At 53.6% G+C, this 18,352-nt stretch overlaps 1 protein-coding gene across 5 annotated transcripts; it reads right to left on the minus strand.

Moving 5' to 3' along the window:
- Window positions 1–3,457: 3,457 nt before the first annotated feature.
- MIIP (migration and invasion inhibitory protein) lies at window positions 3,458–16,895 on the minus strand. 5 transcript variants are annotated; one of them, XM_054541659.2, is made up of 11 exons: window positions 16,501–16,721; window positions 15,918–16,056; window positions 14,494–14,641; window positions 13,844–14,191; window positions 13,369–13,453; window positions 6,314–6,422; window positions 6,174–6,232; window positions 5,577–5,706; window positions 5,347–5,443; window positions 4,094–4,231; window positions 3,458–3,775 (listed from the first exon to the last, which is right to left on the minus strand). In XM_054541659.2, the coding sequence occupies exons 3-11, from the start codon at window positions 14,557–14,559 to the stop codon at window positions 3,689–3,691; spliced, it is 1,119 nt and encodes a 372-aa protein (XP_054397634.1). In that variant the 5' UTR covers window positions 14,560–14,641; window positions 15,918–16,056; window positions 16,501–16,721; the 3' UTR covers window positions 3,458–3,688. The 5 variants fall into 5 exon arrangements, with proteins under 5 accessions (XP_054397634.1, XP_054397618.1, XP_024108680.2 ...); XM_054541643.2 differs by having other exon boundaries at window positions 14,446–14,641; XM_024252912.3 differs by lacking the exons at window positions 15,918–16,056; window positions 16,501–16,721 and adding an exon at window positions 16,749–16,895.
- Window positions 16,896–18,352: the final 1,457 nt, after the last annotated feature.

The following is an 18,352-nucleotide window of genomic DNA, read 5'->3' on the forward strand; positions in this document are numbered from 1 at the left end:
GGAAGGCAGGCTGTGTAATGGCGGGGGCAGATCTGAGAACCCAGAGGTTCAGGGAGGACCTCTTGAAAGAAGAGACCTCCAAGCTGAGACATGGATGGGGCAAGGGTGGGAGACAAGACGAGCATCCAGGGTGACCCCAAGTTGTAGGGGTGAAAGGCCCGGGAGAATTAAGAACAGCTTGCAAGTACCTGGGAGGGCAGTGGGGACATTCACGAAATGGAACTGTGTGGGTGCCAGAGAGCTGCAAGACATGGGCTCTGCTCTAGGGGCCTCCTGACTGGAACCTTCATTCTTGGGGCCCCTTCAGCTTGAATAAGCCTGTATCCCATGCTGAAATCAGTCCTAAGAAGTGACTGGAGAGGCAGCCACAGGCCTAGGGCTTTCTCAAGCACCTCCCTGCCGTTCTCTGGAGGCCAGGGGCAGTGGCTCACGCCTGTAATCCCAGCACTTTGGGAAGTCAAGGCAGGTGGATTACTTGAGGCCAGGAGTTTGAGACCAGCCTGGCCAACATGGAGAAACCTCTTCTCTATTAAAAATACAAAAATTAGCCGGGCATGGTGGCGGGCGCCTGTAATCCCAGGTACTCGGGAGGCTGAGGCATGAGAATCGCTTGAACTCGCAAGAAGGACGTTGCAGTGAGCCAAGATTGCACCACTGCACTCTAGCCTAAGCGACAGACCCTGTCTCAAAAATTAAAAAGAGTTCTCAAGCGACAAGCAGGAAGGATCTGGTTCAGGCTGTGGTCTTCCTACGCCCGCCGATTGCTCCAGATGGCCCCAAGGAGGCTGCCTTCTGAAGAGACAGCCAGGAACAGGCAGAGCACAGAGGTCAGTACGTGGGAAGACAGGAGTTATTTGCTGCCACACAAAGAGGGTCTTTCAGGCTATGGCACCACAGGTTTCATTCAGCGCAGCGTCTACAGACTTTGGGCTGTGGTTCTCGTGCATGGAACTTACTGGGGGAACTTACTGGAAGCAAGCAAGCTGGAAGTCTTCCAAAGTTTCAAAAGAACTTTTTCCAGAGAAACCACGCACCCTGATGCATTATGGGCCCTGTGGCGGCATTCCAGCCTGTACGGTGATGGGAAAGAAGCATTTCTCTCTGGGTTAGGCTGTTGCTGTTTTGGACTTCTGTTATACACAGCTAAATCTGTAAGCTGATCTTAGCTTTGTAAATTTTGTAATTTTTTTTTTTTTTTGAGACAGAGTCTTGCTCTGTCCCCCAAGCTGGAGTGCAATGGCACTATCTCGGCTCACTGCAACTTCCGCCTCCTGGGTTCAAGTGATTCTCATGCCTCTGCCTCCCAAGTAGCTGGGATTACAGGCACGTGCCACCATGTCTGGCTAATTTTTAAATTTTTAGTAGAGATGGGGTTTTGCCACGTTGGCCAGGCTGGTCTCAAACTGCTGACCTCAAATGATCAGCCTGCCTTGGCCTCCCAAAGTGCTGGGATTATAGGGGTGAGCCACGGCACCTGGCCTAAATTTTGTAACTTTTTTTTTTTTGAGACAGAGTATCACTCTGTCACCCAGGCTGGAGTGCAGTGGCATGATCCAGCTCACTGCAACCTCTGCCTCCCAGGTTCAAGCCATTCTCCCGCCTCAGACTCCCGAGTAGCTGGGATTACAGGTGTGCATCACCATCCCCAGCTAATTTTTGTATTTTTAGTAGAGACAAGGTATCGCCATGTTGGCCAGGCTGGTCACGAACTCCTGACCTCAAGTGATCCTCCTGCCTCGGCCTCCCAAACTGCTGGGATTACAGGAGTGAGCCACCAAGCCCAGCCTAATTTTGTAACTTTTGTTTGACAGAAAGGCTTTGAATTATCTTCTCCCTCTGGCCAAAGAATTTCTAAAGAAACCACTGACTCCCACAGGTTCTCTGACTCAAAATTACACATGGAACAACAAACCAAGCCCAACTGAAATATGGGACAAAGGACCTGACTTCTCCAAAGAAGATATTACAAACAGGCCGGGTACAGTGGCTTGTGCCTATAATCCCAGCATTTTGGGAGGCCCAGGTAGGAATAGCCTGAGGCCTGGACAACATAGCAAGACCCTGTCTCTATTAAAAATAAACTAATAAAGATGTACTCCTGAACTTCAGTTAAAAAAAGACTATTAATAAATATTTTAAAAATACACAAATGACCAATAAGCACATTAAAACATGCTCAACTTCACTAATCCTTAGGGAAATGCTAATAAAAACCACAATGAGATACACTCATTATGGTTATAGTAGGATGGGTACTATCGAAAAACTGGAAAATAGCAAGTGCTGTTGAGGATGAGGAAAAATTGGAACTCCTGTGCATCACTGGTCGGAAAGTAAAACAGTATAGCAGTTCCTCGAAAAATTAAAAATAGAATTATTGGCCGGAGGTGGTAGCTCACGCCTGTAATCCCAGCACTTTGGGAGGCTAAGGTGGCAGATCGCTTGATCTCAGGAGTTCAAGACCAGCCTCGGCAACATAGTGAAACCCCTTCTCCACAAAAAGTACAAAAAAATTAGCCAGGCATGGTAGCACACGCCTGTAGTCTCAGCTACCTGGGGGGCTAAGGCAAGAGAATCAATCACTTGAGCTTAAGAGGTCGAGGCTGCAGTGGGTGAAGATGGCACCACTGCACTCCAGCCTGAGTGACAAAGTGAGATCCTGTCTCAAAAATAAAAAAACATAGAATCACCTTCTAATCCTGCAATTCTACTTCTGTATACCCAAAATAATTGAAAGCAGGGACTCAGACTTTGTTTCTCCAGAGAGAGGGAAAGGTTTTTATAGCTTCATAAACTCCAGGAAAAAACCCCAGGACAGCATAGCCCAGTTCCATCTCTAAGCCGAGAAACCTTAGAGAAAGTTCATGCCTCGTTTCCACATTTATTCCACTTATAAAAACAGGAATTTCATATTATGCAACCAACATATACAAGAGGTGAGTGAAAGACAGGGCGCTGCCTACTCTCCCAGACTGGACATCTGGGCTGTCTGCTAACCTTGCCTCCAACTCACTGCCCAGCCCTGTTTCCTCATCTGTCCCTGCTGGGGCTCTGAATGACCCGCGGCTGCCAGGGCTGGGTGGAGGAGCCATGTGACCCCAGGGACTTCCAGAGAGCCCTTCTGTCAATGGATCCCGGTTCTGGGACCAGGAAGGAGAGAGCTCAGTCACTCAACACGACTCACGGCTTCAGCGGAGGCCCTCACTGAAATGACTTTTTAATAACCTTGGCCCAGCCTGCCTAGGGGACCCCCCTCCCCCATCTGGTGGAGGCCACTACCCAGAGCTGGGGATCTGCGGAAGGAGCCACCCTCATGGTGACGGACACACACTGCCCAGTCCCGGTAGTTGCAGTATCTTCCTTCCGCAGGTGCCGGGAGGGCAGGCTGAGAGGCCAGAGTGCCTTCTGGGCCTCAAGTGCATTAGCAGGATGGAACCAGCACACGTGGGACTCGAGCTGCAGAGCACTGAGCTTTATTTACAAACTTCCACAGAATCCCTCACCCTCTACCCCAGGGTCCTCCCTCTCTGGAACCCAGGCAGCAGACAAGCCTGGGTCCACCCACCTGCCCAACCTAGGACAGCCGGGCCTGAGCTGGGCGGGCAGAGGCTTCCATCTCCTGGGTGCGCCGGCCAGAGGGGAGAGGCTGGAGGCAGCGGGAATGCTGTTCTCCTCCAGGAGTCAGTCCTCAGGGCTTCTGCCATGGGACGTGGGGCCGAGGGACCTGGGGCACTGACCAGGTCGGGGTCAGGGGCGGCACCTGCACTGGCGAGGCCTGGATGGGGAATAGGGAAGTCTCAGGGGGGCCACTTGAAAGGGACAGGTCATCCCCAGTTCCAGCCACATTCCCTCCTGAATCTTGCAGTCACGGTGGCCTTCCTGGGTGGAGCAGGGCAGGCGGCAGGGAGCAGAGGAGTTCCGAGGGATGGCTAGGGTCAGGGCTGGAGGGCTGGACCCTGCAGAGAGACACTCCCAGGCTCTATCCTCCCCACCTCAATCCTACCCCCCAGGAGACTCTGCAGTCCCCAGGCCTGCTGCGAGGTCTCTGTCCCTCTAGGGGGCACCCCAGGCTAGGATGCGATCTGGACCGTACCAGGTGAAAAGGGCTGCTGGTGCCTGACAGCTTCTGGTGCTGGGCCTCAGCGGAGACAGAGGACCAGAGGTCCAGGTTCCTGGGGGCTGAGCTTTTCTCAGACTTCGGAGGGAAAATGTCCCAGCCCAGCAGGCAGTGCTGTGGAAGGAAGGGGTTAAAAGTGCCTGACCTGGGACAGGCTCCCCACTGACTGGGCACACCCTCATCAGGTAGGGACTGTGCCCCCCATTAGGAAGGAGGCCCCCACCAGGGCAGGGCCTGTGTCTACCCACAAGATTACCCCAGGTCTCCCCTTTCTTATCCTGGCAGATCCAGCCATCCCTGGGGCCCTGAGAGCTGAAGTGGGAGGAGGACAGGTCAGTGACAGTGACAATCACAGAGCGCTTCCTGCTGTGGGCTCTCCAAGCGCCCGCATGTATTGCTTCACTGAACAGCTCCACCTCACCACCAACATCCCTGAGGATGGCGCTGTTATGTCCATTTTAGGGACCAGCAAACTGACTTTCCTCTGCATCCTTCTCCTCCTCTGACCCCAGCTGCCCTACTCTCAATTTAGGAGTCAGGGGGAGTTGCCACTGGCCCCCCATCCCGACCTGGAGACATAGGAAAGGACATTTTTTTTTTTTGAGATGGAGTCTCACTCTGTCACCCAGGCTGCAGTGCGGTGGTGAGATCTCAGCTCACTGCAGCTTCCGCCTCCCGGGTTCAAGCGATCCTCCCACCTCAGCCTCCCAAGTAGCTGGGACTACAGTGGAGGCTACAGTGAGCTGAGACCGTGCCAGTGCACTCCAGCCTGGGCAGTAAGAACAAAACTCAGTCTCAAAAAAAAAAAGCACAGAGACCTAGGTTCAAATTCCAGCTCCTCCACCAAGGCGCCTCCCCCTCTGCTTCGGTCTCCCCATCTGCAGGGTGGGGGTACAGCACTGCCTACACTCCTGGCTGCTGTGGGGGCTCCATGAGATAAGCCCCCTAAGGACTGTGCCTGCAGTACACAAGAGCATAATAAACAGGGCCCATTCATGTCATGCCAGCCCGCAGGCAGATCACCCTGGAAGCCCCGGGGTACGTGGAGTGAGGGGTCCTACCTCCCTTAGGTACAGGTGTGGGTGATGGAAGAGGCCCAGGCTGTGCTCCAGAGACTTGGGTGCTCACCCTTGTCGACCCTAGCCTCGCTCTACGACCCTCCCTGGGGACCTGGGCCAGTCTGGGCCAGCCCCACCCTCATCACCATCCAGCCCCATGTGGCTGCTCACCCGGGGCAGAGCCAGTGTGTCAGAGGCGTCAAAGCTCTTTCGCCGGTGGATGTGGTACCGGTGCGGGGGCTCCAGGATCGACAGCGGGATGCTCACCCTGCGCAGGGGGGCAGTGGGGGACCCCTGAGGAGCCTCCCAGCGGTTGGGGGCCCACGCCCAGGCCCATCTTTTCTCAAAACCAGTAGTTCAGGCTCTGTCCTCCAAGGTGTCCCAATACTCTGGTCACTCACCTGACCTGCGCTGGCTTCGCCAGGGTCCCAGGGCCCTGCTGGTCTCGCGGTGTCTTGCACAGGCGGCAGGGGGTGCCGGGATCCACAGGCACCAGGAACAGGCGCCGGTTGACACGGTAACAGTACATGCCTGCGAGACCCATGAGAAGCCGCAGCTCTCCCTGAGCCAGGAACCCAGGTCCCCAGGCCCCATGCTGCCCTCAGCAGCCCCCAACCACACAAGCTGCCAATCCCTCTGGGAAGCCCTTCGGCCCATTTCCTCCTAACCCCTTTCCTCCCAGAACCTGGGGCCCACGCCCTAAGGGGTGGGGAGGGACATCCTCCTGGGGCTCTCAGGAGCTGGGATGGAGTCCCACCAGCACAGGGGCACTGCTGGGGAGGGTGGGATGGTGTCACACAGGGCAGCCCCTAATTCGGTGGCCAGGCCTTAGCTCACTCCAACCTACCAGGGCTTGGCCACCCTGTCCAGACTGCAGGCCTCCCTCCACGAGTCTCAACACCTCAGGGGCCTCCCCAGGCCCCAAACCTCAAATGGGACTGCTCTAGGGCAGGGGAGGCCAGGACTACTCAGCGGCCTAGCCGAGGGCCCGCACTCACATTCATGGTCTTCCTCCACGCCGCTGCCACTGCTCTCGCGCAGGCCTAGGAACTGGGGTCTGAGAGGGCGAAGGGGATGAGAAGGCCGGGGGATGGAGCCGCTCAGCCGCCCTCGCCCACCCTCGCCCACCCCTGCTCACTCAGGATGGCTGCAGATACACTCCTCCTTGTTGGTTTCCCGAAACTCCTGCAGCTTCGAGAAGAAGGCCTCAGGCTGGCTGGTGATAGAAGAGCTGGTGTCCAGAGACCCTGGTGTGGGCAAAGCACCAGGCAGCTGACGGGAGAGGGGCTGGGGGCTGCTGTGTGGCCACCGGCCAAGGCTTAGAGAGACAATCAGCCCTGGCACCCCAGGCCACCTGCTTCACCCCTACTGTGCCTCAAACAGACCAGGAGGGCCCCTCCAGTCACTGGGACTGTTGGTTGGTTTCAGTGTCTGTCTACCCTGATGCATAGCCAACCATCCATGGAAAAAATATCGACAGAGCCCTTATGACAGCGCTAGATGCTGTTTTATGTGCCAGGAACTAAACAGACAAAGCCCCTGGCCTTAAGGAGGCTTACACTGTAAGGTGGCAAGAGATGAACTAGCCACCAAAAAAAAACCCGTGATACAAGACTGAATGGTGACACCTGCCAGAAAGCAAGAGAGCAGGGTCAGAGCCTAGTACGGCCAGGCAGCCATACCAGGGAAGGCCTCTCCGAGTGAGATGACCCTGAGCAGAGACATGGAGAAGCCACAGAGGCCTCCCAGGAAGGACATCACAGGCAGATGAAAGAGCAAGCACAAAGGCCCCGGGGTAGGCATGTGCGTGGTTCAGCTGAGGAACAGCCAGGAGGGGAAAGTGGCAGGAAGGCAGTGAGGGTGGAGGAGATGAGGTTAAGAAGCCCAAGGAGGGTTTGGGGACTGGGAGGGACACAATCATATCAGCCACATATTTTTACAGGATTCCTTCTCTGGCTGCGTCAAGGTGAGGGGAAGCAGAGGCATCAGTTAGGATTCAGCTGGGGAGAGGTAGGGGCAGCCCCCAACTTACCATGATTCGACTTAGGATGTTTCTTTTTTTACTTTTTTGAGAGAGAATCTCACTGTGTTGCCCAGGCTGGAATGCAGTGGAGCGACCTCAGCTCACTGCAACCTCTGCCTCCCAGGTTCAAGCGATTCTCATGTCTCAGCCACCTACATAGCTGGAATTACAGGTGTGCGCCACCACACCCAGCTAATTTTTGTGTTTTTAGTAGAGACAGGGTTTCACCATCTTGGCCAGGCTGTTCTCAAACTCCTGGCCTGATCCACCTGCCTCGGCCTCCCAAAGTGCTGGGATTACAGGCGTGAGCCACTGCGATACCTGGCCAGAATTTTTCAAGTTATGATTTATCAACTTTACAATGGCACAAAAGTGATCACATTCAGAACATCAGTAAGTTACATAAGACATTCAACACTTCATTATAAAAAGGCTTGTGTTAGATCATTTTCTCCAACTGTAGGCTAATGTCAGTGTTCTGCGCACATTTAAGGTAGGCTCAGCTAAGCTAGGATGTTTGGTAGGTTAGGCGTATTAAATGCCTTTTTGTTTTTGTTTTTATTTTTTTTTGAGACAGAGTCTCACTCTGTTGCCCAGGCTGGAGTGAGGTGGCATGATCTCGGCTCACTGGAACCTCTGCCTCTGCGGTTGCAGCGATTCTCCTGCTTCAGCCTCCCGAGTAGCTGGGATTATAGGCGGGTGCCACCACACCCAATTAATTTTTGCATTTTTAGTGGAGATGGGATTTCAGCATGTTGGCCAAGGTGGTCTTGAACTCCTGACCTCAAGTGATCCACCCACCTCAGCCTCCCAAAGTGCTGGGATTACAGGTGTGAGCCAGCACACCTGGCCTTATATGCCTTTTTGACTAAACAGTATTTTCTTTTTTTTTTTTTTTTTGAGACGGAGTCTCGCATTGTCACCCAGGCTGGAGTGCAGTGGCACGATCTCGGTTCACTGCAAGCTCCACCTCCCAGGTTCACGCCATTCTCCTGCCTCAGCCTCCAGAGTAGCTAGGACTACAGGTGCCCACCACCACGCCCAGCTATTTTCTTCTATTTTTAGTAGAGATGGGGTTTCACCATGTTAGCCAGGATGGTCTTGATCTCCTGACCTCGTGATCCGCCCACCTCGGCCTCCCAAAGTGATTACAGGCGTGAGCCACCGCACCCGGCCTAAACAGTATTTTCACCTTATGTTGGGTGTATCAGGATGTAGCTGGATGGTAAATCCAGCAAGTTTATGGCCTGACCTATTTAGTATGTGGAGTTGCAATTTATGGAGACAGGAAAGACTGCAGGAGGAGCACAGCAGTGGAAATCAGGACCTTGATTTCAGACAGAAGGTTAATAACTTCACGCTGATGTGGAGAAGACAGCGGGATATACAAGTCTGGAATTCGGAGGAGAGGTGTGGGCTAGAGATACAAATGGAGAAGTAGAGAAAGTGTCCAAACACCTCAGTGTTTGGGAGATCACAGAGGGAAGATAGAGAGGAGGAGTCAGAAGACCAAGTCCCAGGCCTAGGGGTGCAGCAGTCAGAACAAGGACCTTTCCTTCCCCAGAAGCCTGGGAAGGAGCACCAACAGAGATGGGGGAGAACCAGGAAGCAAGTGGCCAGAAGTCTAGGGGAGAAAGTGCTTCAGGGAGGGAGTGACCACTGTGTCCCCTGCTGCTCAAAGGAAGGTATAGATGAGGGCTAAGCTGGGGAGTTGGCACCACGGAGGCCACTGATGACCCAACTGAGGGCCATGTTGATGAAATGCTGGGAGCTGAAGCCCGATATAAAAAATAGTAGTGGAGGCTGGACACAGTGGCTCATGCCTGTAATCCCAGCACTTTGGGAGGCCAAGGCAGGCAGATCACTTGACTTCGGGAGTTCCAGACCAGACTGGCCAAGATGGCGAAACCCTGTCTCTGGCTAAAAATACAAAAATTAGCTGAGTGTAGTGGCACATGCCTGTAATCCCAGCTACTTAGGTGGCTGAGACATGAGAATCACTTGAACCTGGGAGGCGGAGGTTGCAGTGGGCCAAGATCACTCCACTGCACTCCAGCCTGGGTGAAAGAGCGAGACTTCATCTCAAAAAAAAAAAAAAAAAAGAAAAAAAGAAATAGTAGTGGAGAGAAACTGAAGGCAACGAGGCTAGACAGCCCTTTTGAAGAGGAAGTTTTATTATCAAGAAAATAGGCAGTCACTGGAAGCAAATGTGGGCTAAAGGTAGAAATGTGGCATCGGGATAAGAAATAACAGACTGCACTTTACCCCGACTGGATGTGAGCTGCTGGTAAGATTCTGTCTCACTAGGCCTCAGCCTACCCATCTGTGAATGGGCACCATGGTGGTGCCTACCTAACAAGCTTATTGTGAAGGGCAAAGGAGTTAGCAGGAGGAACAGGGAGCACAGCTTGGAGTGGTGCCCAGTGCAGGGAGCATGAGATACAACCAGCTCCCAGAATGCTTCCTGCACGTTCGTGTTCATGCTGAGGGGCAGGATGAGGATGCAGGACAGAGAGGGAGAGGATCACGGGGAGGAACCCCTGGAGGAGCCAGAAGCAGAGGGGCGGAGCACGCTGGAGCAGGGCCAGGGCCCAGGTGGCAGCATGGACAGTCACCTCGGGAAAGGCAGGGGAGCAGAGCACATGGACCAAGAGCAGGTATTGGGACAGGCCGCCTCCATTTCCCCAGAACCAGGAAGGAGGGCAGTGAGCTGAAAGTTCAAGAAGTACTCAAGGGCAGGGCCTGTGTCCCCGCCACCACTTGCTCTCAGCAACTCCACAGTGCACCTGTCTTGTTTTTTGAGACAGAATCTCGCTTTGTCGCCCAGGCTAGAGTGCAGTGGCTTGATCTCTGCTCACTGCAGCTTCCACTTCCTGGATTCAAACGATTCTCCTGCCTCAGCCTCCTGAGTAGCTGGGATTATAGGTGCCTGCCACCACACCTGGCTAATTTTTGTATTTTTAGTAGAGACAGGGTTTCACCATGATGGCCAGGCTGGTCTCGAACTCCTGACCTCAAGTGATTCGCCCACCTCGGCCTCCCAAATTGCTGGGATTACAGGCGTGAGCCACCATGCCTGGTCGTGGCCTCCTTTCTGGTCCTGCCATGCCTGTGGCCACCCCATTATGTGTGTAATCCCAGCACTTTGGGAGGCCAAGGCGGGCAGATCACCTGAGGTCAGGAGTTCAAGACCAGCCTGGCCAACATGGTGAAACCCCGTCTCTACTAAAAATACAAAAATAAGCCAAGCGTGGTAGTGGACGTCTGTAATCCCAGCTACCTGGGAGGCTGAGGAAGGAGAATTGCTTGAACCAAGGAAGCGGAGGTTGCAATGAGCAGAAATCATACCACTGGACTTGACTCTGGGCAACAGAGAAAAAAATAAAAACAAAAAAGGAGGAGGCCGCGAGGCTGGAAGAAAGAAAGATGGGAGGTCACATCATGGGGCCAGTAGAGGCCAGATCATGCCTCGTAATTCTAGATAGGGATTTTGGATTTTATAGTAAGTGCTGGGAAAAGCCCATGGGGAGGTCTGAGTAGGGGAGTGACATGATCTGATTCCCATGTTTAAAAATTCCCTCTGGCTGCTATGTCAAAAATGACAGTGCACAACCATGTCACCGGCAGCATTATTCCCAACAGTCAAGAGATGGAAACCACCCAAGTGTCCATCCATGAATGAACGGATAAACAACATGTTGCATCTACACACAACGGAATGTCACTCAGCCTTAAAAATGAAGGGAATTCCAGCCAGGCACAGCAGCTCACATCTGTAATCCCAGCACTTTGGGAGGCCGAGGCAGGAGAATCACTTGAGTGCAGGAGTTCGAGACCAGCCTGGCCAACACAGTGAAACCCCATCTCTACTGAAAATGCAAAAATTAGCTGGGTGTGGTGGCGCACACCTGTAATCCCTGCTACTCGGGAGGCTGAGGCACAAGAACCACTCAGACCTGGGAGGTGAAGGTTGCAGTGAGCCGAGATCGCACCACTGCACTCCAGCCTGGGAGACACAGTGCGACTCTCTCTCAAAACAAAACAAACAAACAAACAAACAAAAAAAAAAAAAAGAAGGGAATTCTGACACACAGTACAACATGACTAAATCTTGAGGCCATTATGTTAAATAAAATAAGCCAGTACAAAAGAACAAAGGCTATATGATTTCACTTATATGAGGTCCCTAGAAGAGTCAAATTCACAGGGACAGAAAGTAGAATGGTGAGTGTCCAGGGCTGGAGGGAGGGGGAATGGGAGTAATTATTTAATGGGGAGAGAAGTTTTTGGGAAGATGAAAAAGCTCTGGAGGTGGATGGTAGTAATGATAGCTCAACAGTGTAGACATACTTGGCACCGCTTAACAGTCCACTTAAAAAATGCCACAGGTGGCTGGGAGCGGTCGCTCACGCCTGTAATCCCAGCACTTTGGGAGGCTGAGGCGGGCGGATCGCCTGAGGTCAGTTCCAGACCAGCCTGGCCAACATGGTGAAACCCCTTCTCTACTAAAAATACAAAAATTAGCTGGGCGTGGTGCAGGCACCTGTAATCCCAGCTACTCGGGAGGCTGAGGCAGGTGAATCGCTTGAACCTGGGAGGCGGAGGTTGCAGTGAGCGGAGATCACGCCATTGCACTCTAGCCTGGGTGACAAGAGTGAGACTTCATCTAAAAAAAAATGCTACAGTGGTAAATTTTATGTTATGTATTTACACAAACACACACACACACACACATGCAATGGACAGCAATAGGACACAGGCCGGGGGAAACCAGCCAGAAGGCAGCTGAGGTTAGGTTGCTATCGGGGAGAGCTGGACAATAACGTGAAAAGAGCTAGCATTGGTATGAAGTTGTGCAGGGGCCTGGCACATAACAAATGTTCAAATATACGGCAGCTGGGACTCATTCATTCATTCAACAGATGCACCGTCTCAGTGCCTGAGGCTGAGAGAGCAGACATGGCTCAGAAGGTGCTCAGAGGCTGGTGTGAAGGTAGTGAGTTATCGCAATTGTATACTCACAGTCAGTGACAGACCAAACTCTTTGTTCTACTCTTCCCCCTTCTTCTCACTGCTGCTCATCTTGTTTTGTTTGTTTTTTGGAGACGGAGTCTCACTCTGTCACCCAGGCTGGAGTGCAGTGGTGTGATATCGGCTCACTGCAACCTCCGCCTCCTGGGTTTGAACAATTCTCTTGCCTCAGCCTCCCAAGTAGCTGGGATTACAGGCCCGTGCCACCACACCTGGCTAATTATTGTATTTTTAGTAGATACGGGGGTTTCACCATGTTGGTCAAGCTGGTCTCGAACTCCTGACCTCGTGATCTGCCCACCTCAGCCTCCCAAAGTGCTGGGATTACAGGCGTGAGTCACTGTGCCCGGCCTGTCTTCTCTTAAAAAGCAAAAAAAAAAAAAAGGCCGGGCATGGTGGCTCATGCCTGTAATCCCAGCACTTTGGAAGGCTGAGGCAAGCGAACACGGTGAAATTCCATCTCTACTAAAAAAAAAAAATACAAAAAAATTAGCCAGGCGTGGTGGCGGGCGCCTGTAGTCCCAGCTACTCAGGAGGCTGAGGCAGGAGAATGGTATGAACCTGGGAGGCAGAGCTTGCAGTGAGCCGAGATTGCGCCACTGCACTCCAGCCTGGGCGACAGAGCGAGACTCTATCTCAAAAATAAATAAATAAATAAATAAATAAATAAATAAATAAGAAAAAAAAGAACGTGGCTATGGGGGGCGGTGTCTCACTCCCGTAATCCCAGCACTTTGGGAGGCCAAGGTAGGTGGATATCTTGAGCTCAGTAGTTTGAGACCAGCCTGGCCAACACAGGGAAACCCCATCTCTACTTAAAATACAAAAAATTACCAGGCGTGGTGGTGCTTGCCTGTAATCCCAGCTACTCGAGAGGCCGAGGGATGAGAATCACTTGAACCTGGGAGGTGGAGGTTGCCATGAGCCAACATCGCACTACTGCACTCCAGCCTGGGCGACAGTGAGACTCCCTCTCAAAAAAAAAAAAAAAAAAAAAGAGGGTGCTCCCCAAAGAGGATGGCACGGTCAGAGAAACAAGCAACAGCACCGGGTGGAGGCTCAGACAGGAGCATGGAGGAGCCCAGGCCTCCACCTCCCACTCCCAGGCAAAGTGTGTGCAGGGCAGCAGCACGCCTTACCTGCAATCCAGTCATAGCCCAGGTATGGCCTAAGGCACCAGCTCCTCTCAGGAACTGCAGACTCCTCAGAGAAGGTCACCCTGGGCTGAGGAAGAAAGTACAGAGGGACAAGGACTAAGCCAAGAGGCCTGGCCCAGAGGAAGCCGCAATTCGAGGGACAGAGAGACTGTGTCTTAACTTACACCCTGACTTGGAGCCCAGGGCTCAGCCAAGGGCACAAGAGCAAGAAGGGAAATGTTTGGCCCCACTTTATGTGTGGCTGTGAACAAATCCTGGCCTCTTATCAAAGTGGTGTCTGAGAAACTCACAGCTACCACCTAGCGAGCATTTAGGCTGAGCCAGACCCAACTCACAGTATCTCCCAGGAGCCTCTTATTCTGCAAGGGAGGCTTCCCACAAGCACATGTGTCAGATAGGGAAACTGAGGCCCAAGGAAGCTCCTCCCATCAGCAGATGTCCCGCTCTCCCACGTTACCTTGGACAGTTTGCTCTGTTGAGCCAGGATGGACCTCAGGGCCTGTGCCTTCTGGGGTCCCGGATCACCCAGCCTCCCTGAGGGCTCTGGGTCCCTCAGGCTTGAGGTACCCAGCGAGGGTGCTGAGTGGGGTCTTGGTCGGCCCAGGGACTCCTGGTGCTGGCATTTGGCAGGTGGGAGAGAGGCTATCCCCGATCTGGCCACATCACGGAGGTCCCCTTGGCAGGCATCTGGTGGGCCCCACACAGACCACCGGCCCCGTGGGCAGGAGGTGCTTAAGGAAGTTGAGGATGTCTCTGGGGTCGATGGAGTCTCTGAGTTGTAGCTGCTGCTGGATTCCAGGCTTGACTGGAGAGAGGGGCCGGGTCACCCAGTGAGTGGCTGCCAGAACCTACCCACCGGGCCTACGCCAGGCACCAATGCCTGCAACCTCATCCTGCTCCGGCCTCAGCAGTGACCAAGGCCAGTCTCTTCCCTCCCCAGCCCCCAATGTCCCATCATCGGTAAAATGGGCGTGTTGAACAAGATGAGCCCAGAAGCCTGGATGCTGGCCTGAAGGTCAGGCGGCCCCTTCCTCTGGGGTTCCCAAGGCGGGCACGCACCTCTGAGGCTGCCCTGGCCACTGACCGCCGCACAGCATCCTGCCCTACCCACAGCTGCCTCAGGAGCTCCAGATTGAGCAGCCGCAGCTGTGCCAGTTCCTCAGCCTCCACCATCCTGGGCCTCTCTCAGCAGGTGTCACTTGCCCCTGGGCCGCAGGATGTCTTCAGGGCTGGGTTCCAGGCCCAGCTCTTCTACCTGAAGTCAAGACAGCAGGACACCGGGCTCAGTAGGGTGCCCTGTGGTGCCAGAGACCCCCATTCGACACTCTTTAACTGTACTGCCTCAGGCAAGTTATTTAACTTCTCTGTGCCTCAGTTTCCTCATCTGCTGGACGACAACAGTATCTACCTCATACGATTGTTGTTAGAATTAAAGAAAGCATGTTAAGCCTGGACAACATTTGTAGAAACATTTTTTTCTACAAAAAAAAAATTTTCGTTTTTTTTTTTTTTGAAACGGAGTCTTGCTCTGTCACGCAGGCTGGAGTGCAGTGGCGCAATCTCGGCTCACTGCAAGCTCCGACTCCCGGGTTCACACCATTTTCCTGCCTCAGCCTCCCAAGTAGCTGGGACTACAGGCACCCGCCACCATGCCCAGCTGATTTTTTGTATTTTTAGTAGAAACGGGGTTTCACCGTGTTAGCCAGGATGGTCTCGATCTCCTGACCTTGTGATCCGCCTGCCTCGGTCTCCCAAAGTGCTGGGATTACAGGCGTGAGCCACAGTGCCCGGCCAAAAAAAAAAAAAATTTAATTAGCTGGCCATGGTGGCACTTGTCTGTAGCCCCAGCTACTCAGGAGGATCGCTTTAGCCCAGGAGACCCAGGCTGCAGTGAGCCATGGTCGCATCACTGTAAAAAAAAAAAATACAAAAATACAAAAAAACAGGCCAAGTGGCTCACGTCTGTAATCCCAGCACTTTGGGAGGCTGAGGCAGGAGGATCACCTAAGGTCAGGAGTTTGAGATGAGCCTAGCCAACATGGCAAGAGACCCCGTCGCTACTAAAAATACAAAAATTAGCCGGGAGTTGGTGGCACGCACCTGTAATCCCAGCTACTCGGGAGGCTGAGGCAGGAGAATCACCTGAACCAGGGAGGCGGAGGTTGCGGTGAGCCAAGATCGCACCATTGCACTCCAGCCTGGGCGACAGGGTGAGACTCCGTCTCAAAAACAACAACAAGAAGAAACAATTAGCCGGGTGTGGTGGTGGGCGCCTGTAATCCCAGCTACTCAGGAGGCTGCTGAGGCAGGAGAATCGCTTGAACCTGGGAGGCGCAGGGTGCAATGAGTGGAGATCACACTACTGCACTCCAGCCTGGGTGACAGAGCAAGACTGTCACACACAAGCACAAAACACAAAAAACAAAGCACTCAGTACAGTGCTTACTTAATACAGTGCTTACAGTGGTATATAGTAAGCATTCAATAAACGTCTATTATTAGCAAAATGGCTGGGGCAAGGGCATGCTTACTTTTTTTCTTGGCTCACTGCAACCTCCGCCCCCTGGGCAGTGGTTTGGACAAGCTTGCTTTATAACTGGTGAATCCAATACAAATCAGGCTTCAAAAGGGATTCTTCCTCCTTTCCTGCCTCCGTTCCTCCTTCACTTTCTTTTTACATATGAAGAAACCAACTTCATATGTGACTTGCCCCAAGTCACACAGCTAGCAAGAGGCTAGATGTGACCCAAAATTTGACTCCAGGGTCCATGAGTTCAGGGTTCTTGGAAAGCCTTTCCCTGGAAGTGTGGGGGAGCCTGGGAAAACTCCGCCTCCTCCTCCCAGCCCTTGCCCCCCACCTCCAAGGATACTCAGGATCGGGTGCAAGGTCTGGAGCAGAGAGAAGCCGACTACCCTGGAACCTCCCCACACGTATATTACTCCGCAGGGCTGGGGGGCACGGAGATGCAGTCCAGAGGGGCCAACTGTTTGATCCGCAGGACAAAGATCCCGGCCCCCACCCCTAACTGGCCAAGTGGCTCTGGGCCACACCCCTGTAGTGAGAGGGTCGCCGTTTTCGCACGGGGTCAAAAGGCACAGCTGGCCTTGCCCTACCCTGGCCCCGGCCGCGCTTTGGAAAGGGAAACGCTGAGCAGAGACACCGGGAAAGCGACGCTCCAGAAACACCGGGGCCGCAGAAGTAACAGAGGGCGAGCGGGCGGACGCCGAGGCGGGACCCCGGCAGAGGCAGATGTAGCCTCCCCTTCTTTTCCACTGCGGCCCCCGAGCCCCTCGCGGGAATGCACGTGGGGCCTCCTGCCGAGCTCTTCCGCCCCACCCCAGTCCTGCTGCCCAGCACTCACCCGGCAGAATCCCCTAGCATGCGCCGCCGTAGCCGCCGCAGCCGCCTGAGCCGTTCTAGGGTCCTCGGCCGGCCATCCTGATTGGTCAGGTGAGGGGCAGGGCCGGGACGCCTGGTGAGCGTTACTCGGCTATCCGAAGTGGCAGTTTCAGCGTGGGGGCGGGACTAAGAGCGGAACTACACAACCGATTGGTCAATTTTCGAGGCCGGTGTGGAGGTCGATTCCTGGAATGGGGCGGGCCCCGGAAGGGCGGGCTCCGATTGGTCAGCTGCGGGACTGGCTATGCTGAGTTCAGCAGGGGCGGTTTCAGTCAGGGTCGGCGGCCTAGGCTCGGCGGCCTGGGCTCGGCGGCCTGGGCTCGGCGCAGGCGGCAGTCCGGAGCGGCTGGGTAGGTGGGGCAGTCGGCTGGCTACTCATTGTGCTCATCGTTTCATACTTTCTTTTTTTTATTTTGGAGACGGAGTCTCGCTCTGTTGCCCAGGCTGGAGTGCAGTGGCGCGATCTCGGCTCACCACAATCTCTGCCTCCCGAGTTCAAGCGATTGATTCTCCTGCCTCAGCCTCCCGAGTAGCTGGGACTACCGGCGCGCGCCAGCATGCCCGGCTTTTTTTTTGTATTTTTAGTAGAGACAGGGTTTCACTATGTTGGCCAGGCTGGTCTCGAACTCCTGACCTCGTGATCCGCCCGCCTCGGCCTCCCAAAATGCTGGGATTACAGGCGTGAGCCACCGCTCCCGGCCTGCTTCATACTTTCATTCAGGTTTTTAGCGAGTGCCCGCTTTGCGCCAGAAGATAAGGACTACACAGTAAACAAGAAAGTGTAGTATTGGGGCCGGGCGCGGTTGCTCACGCCAGTAAACCTAAAAATACAAAAATTAGCCGGGCGAGGTGGCCGGCGCCTGTAATCCCAGCTACTAGGGAGGCTGAGGCAGGAGAATCGCTTGAACCCAGCTACTAGGGAGGCAGAGGTTGCAGTGAACCGAGATCGTGCCACTGCACTCCAGCCTGGATAACAGAGCAAGACTCCTTCTCAAAAAAGAAAAAAAAAAAAGATACCCAGCCTGGGCAACATGGCAAAACCCCGTCTCTACAAAAAATGAGCCAGGCACGTACCTGTAGTCCCAGCTACAGCTACTCGGGAGGCTGAGATGGGAGGATCAGCTGAGCCCGAGGCTGAGGCTGTGGTGAGCTTTGATTGCACTACTGCACTCCAGCCTGACTGAGAGACCCTGTCTCAATAAATAAATTAATTAATTTAAAAAAGAAAGAAAGCGTGGTATTGGCGTCCAGGTAGACAAATGGATCAGTGCAACAGAATAGAGTTCCGATATGTGAGCAATTAATTTTTGACAAAAATGAAAGCGCAATTCAGTGGAGAAAGGATAATGCCTTCGGCCCGGGGCGGTGGCGCACGCCTGTAATCCCAGCGCTTTGGGATGCCGAGGTGGGCAGATCGCTTGAGGTAAGGAGTTACAGACCAGCGACACCCAACACCCCCCCAGCAAAAAATTTATTTTATCAATAATGTGTGTGGAAACTTTGAAAAACAAGAAAAGATGGTGTCTTCAACAAATGTTGTAGGTATAATTGAATATCCATACACTC

This window comes from Pongo abelii, chromosome 1, assembly GCF_028885655.2.
Source record: "Pongo abelii isolate AG06213 chromosome 1, NHGRI_mPonAbe1-v2.0_pri, whole genome shotgun sequence".
Lineage (NCBI taxonomy): Eukaryota > Metazoa > Chordata > Mammalia > Primates > Hominidae > Pongo > Pongo abelii.

Coding starts and splice junctions, on each gene's coding strand:
- MIIP (XM_002811486.5), bottom strand. CDS start 14,559: ATGGTGGAGGCTGAGGAACTGGCACAGCTGCGGCTGCTCAATCTGGAG. Junction 13,454..13,843: donor AACAGAGCAAACTGTCCAAG/GTAACGTGGGAG, acceptor TTTCTTCCTCAG/CCCAGGGTGACCTTCTCTGA. Junction 5,707..6,173: donor CGTGGAGGAAGACCATGAAT/GTGAGTGCGGGC, acceptor TGGGTCTCGCAG/GCATGTACTGTTACCGTGTC.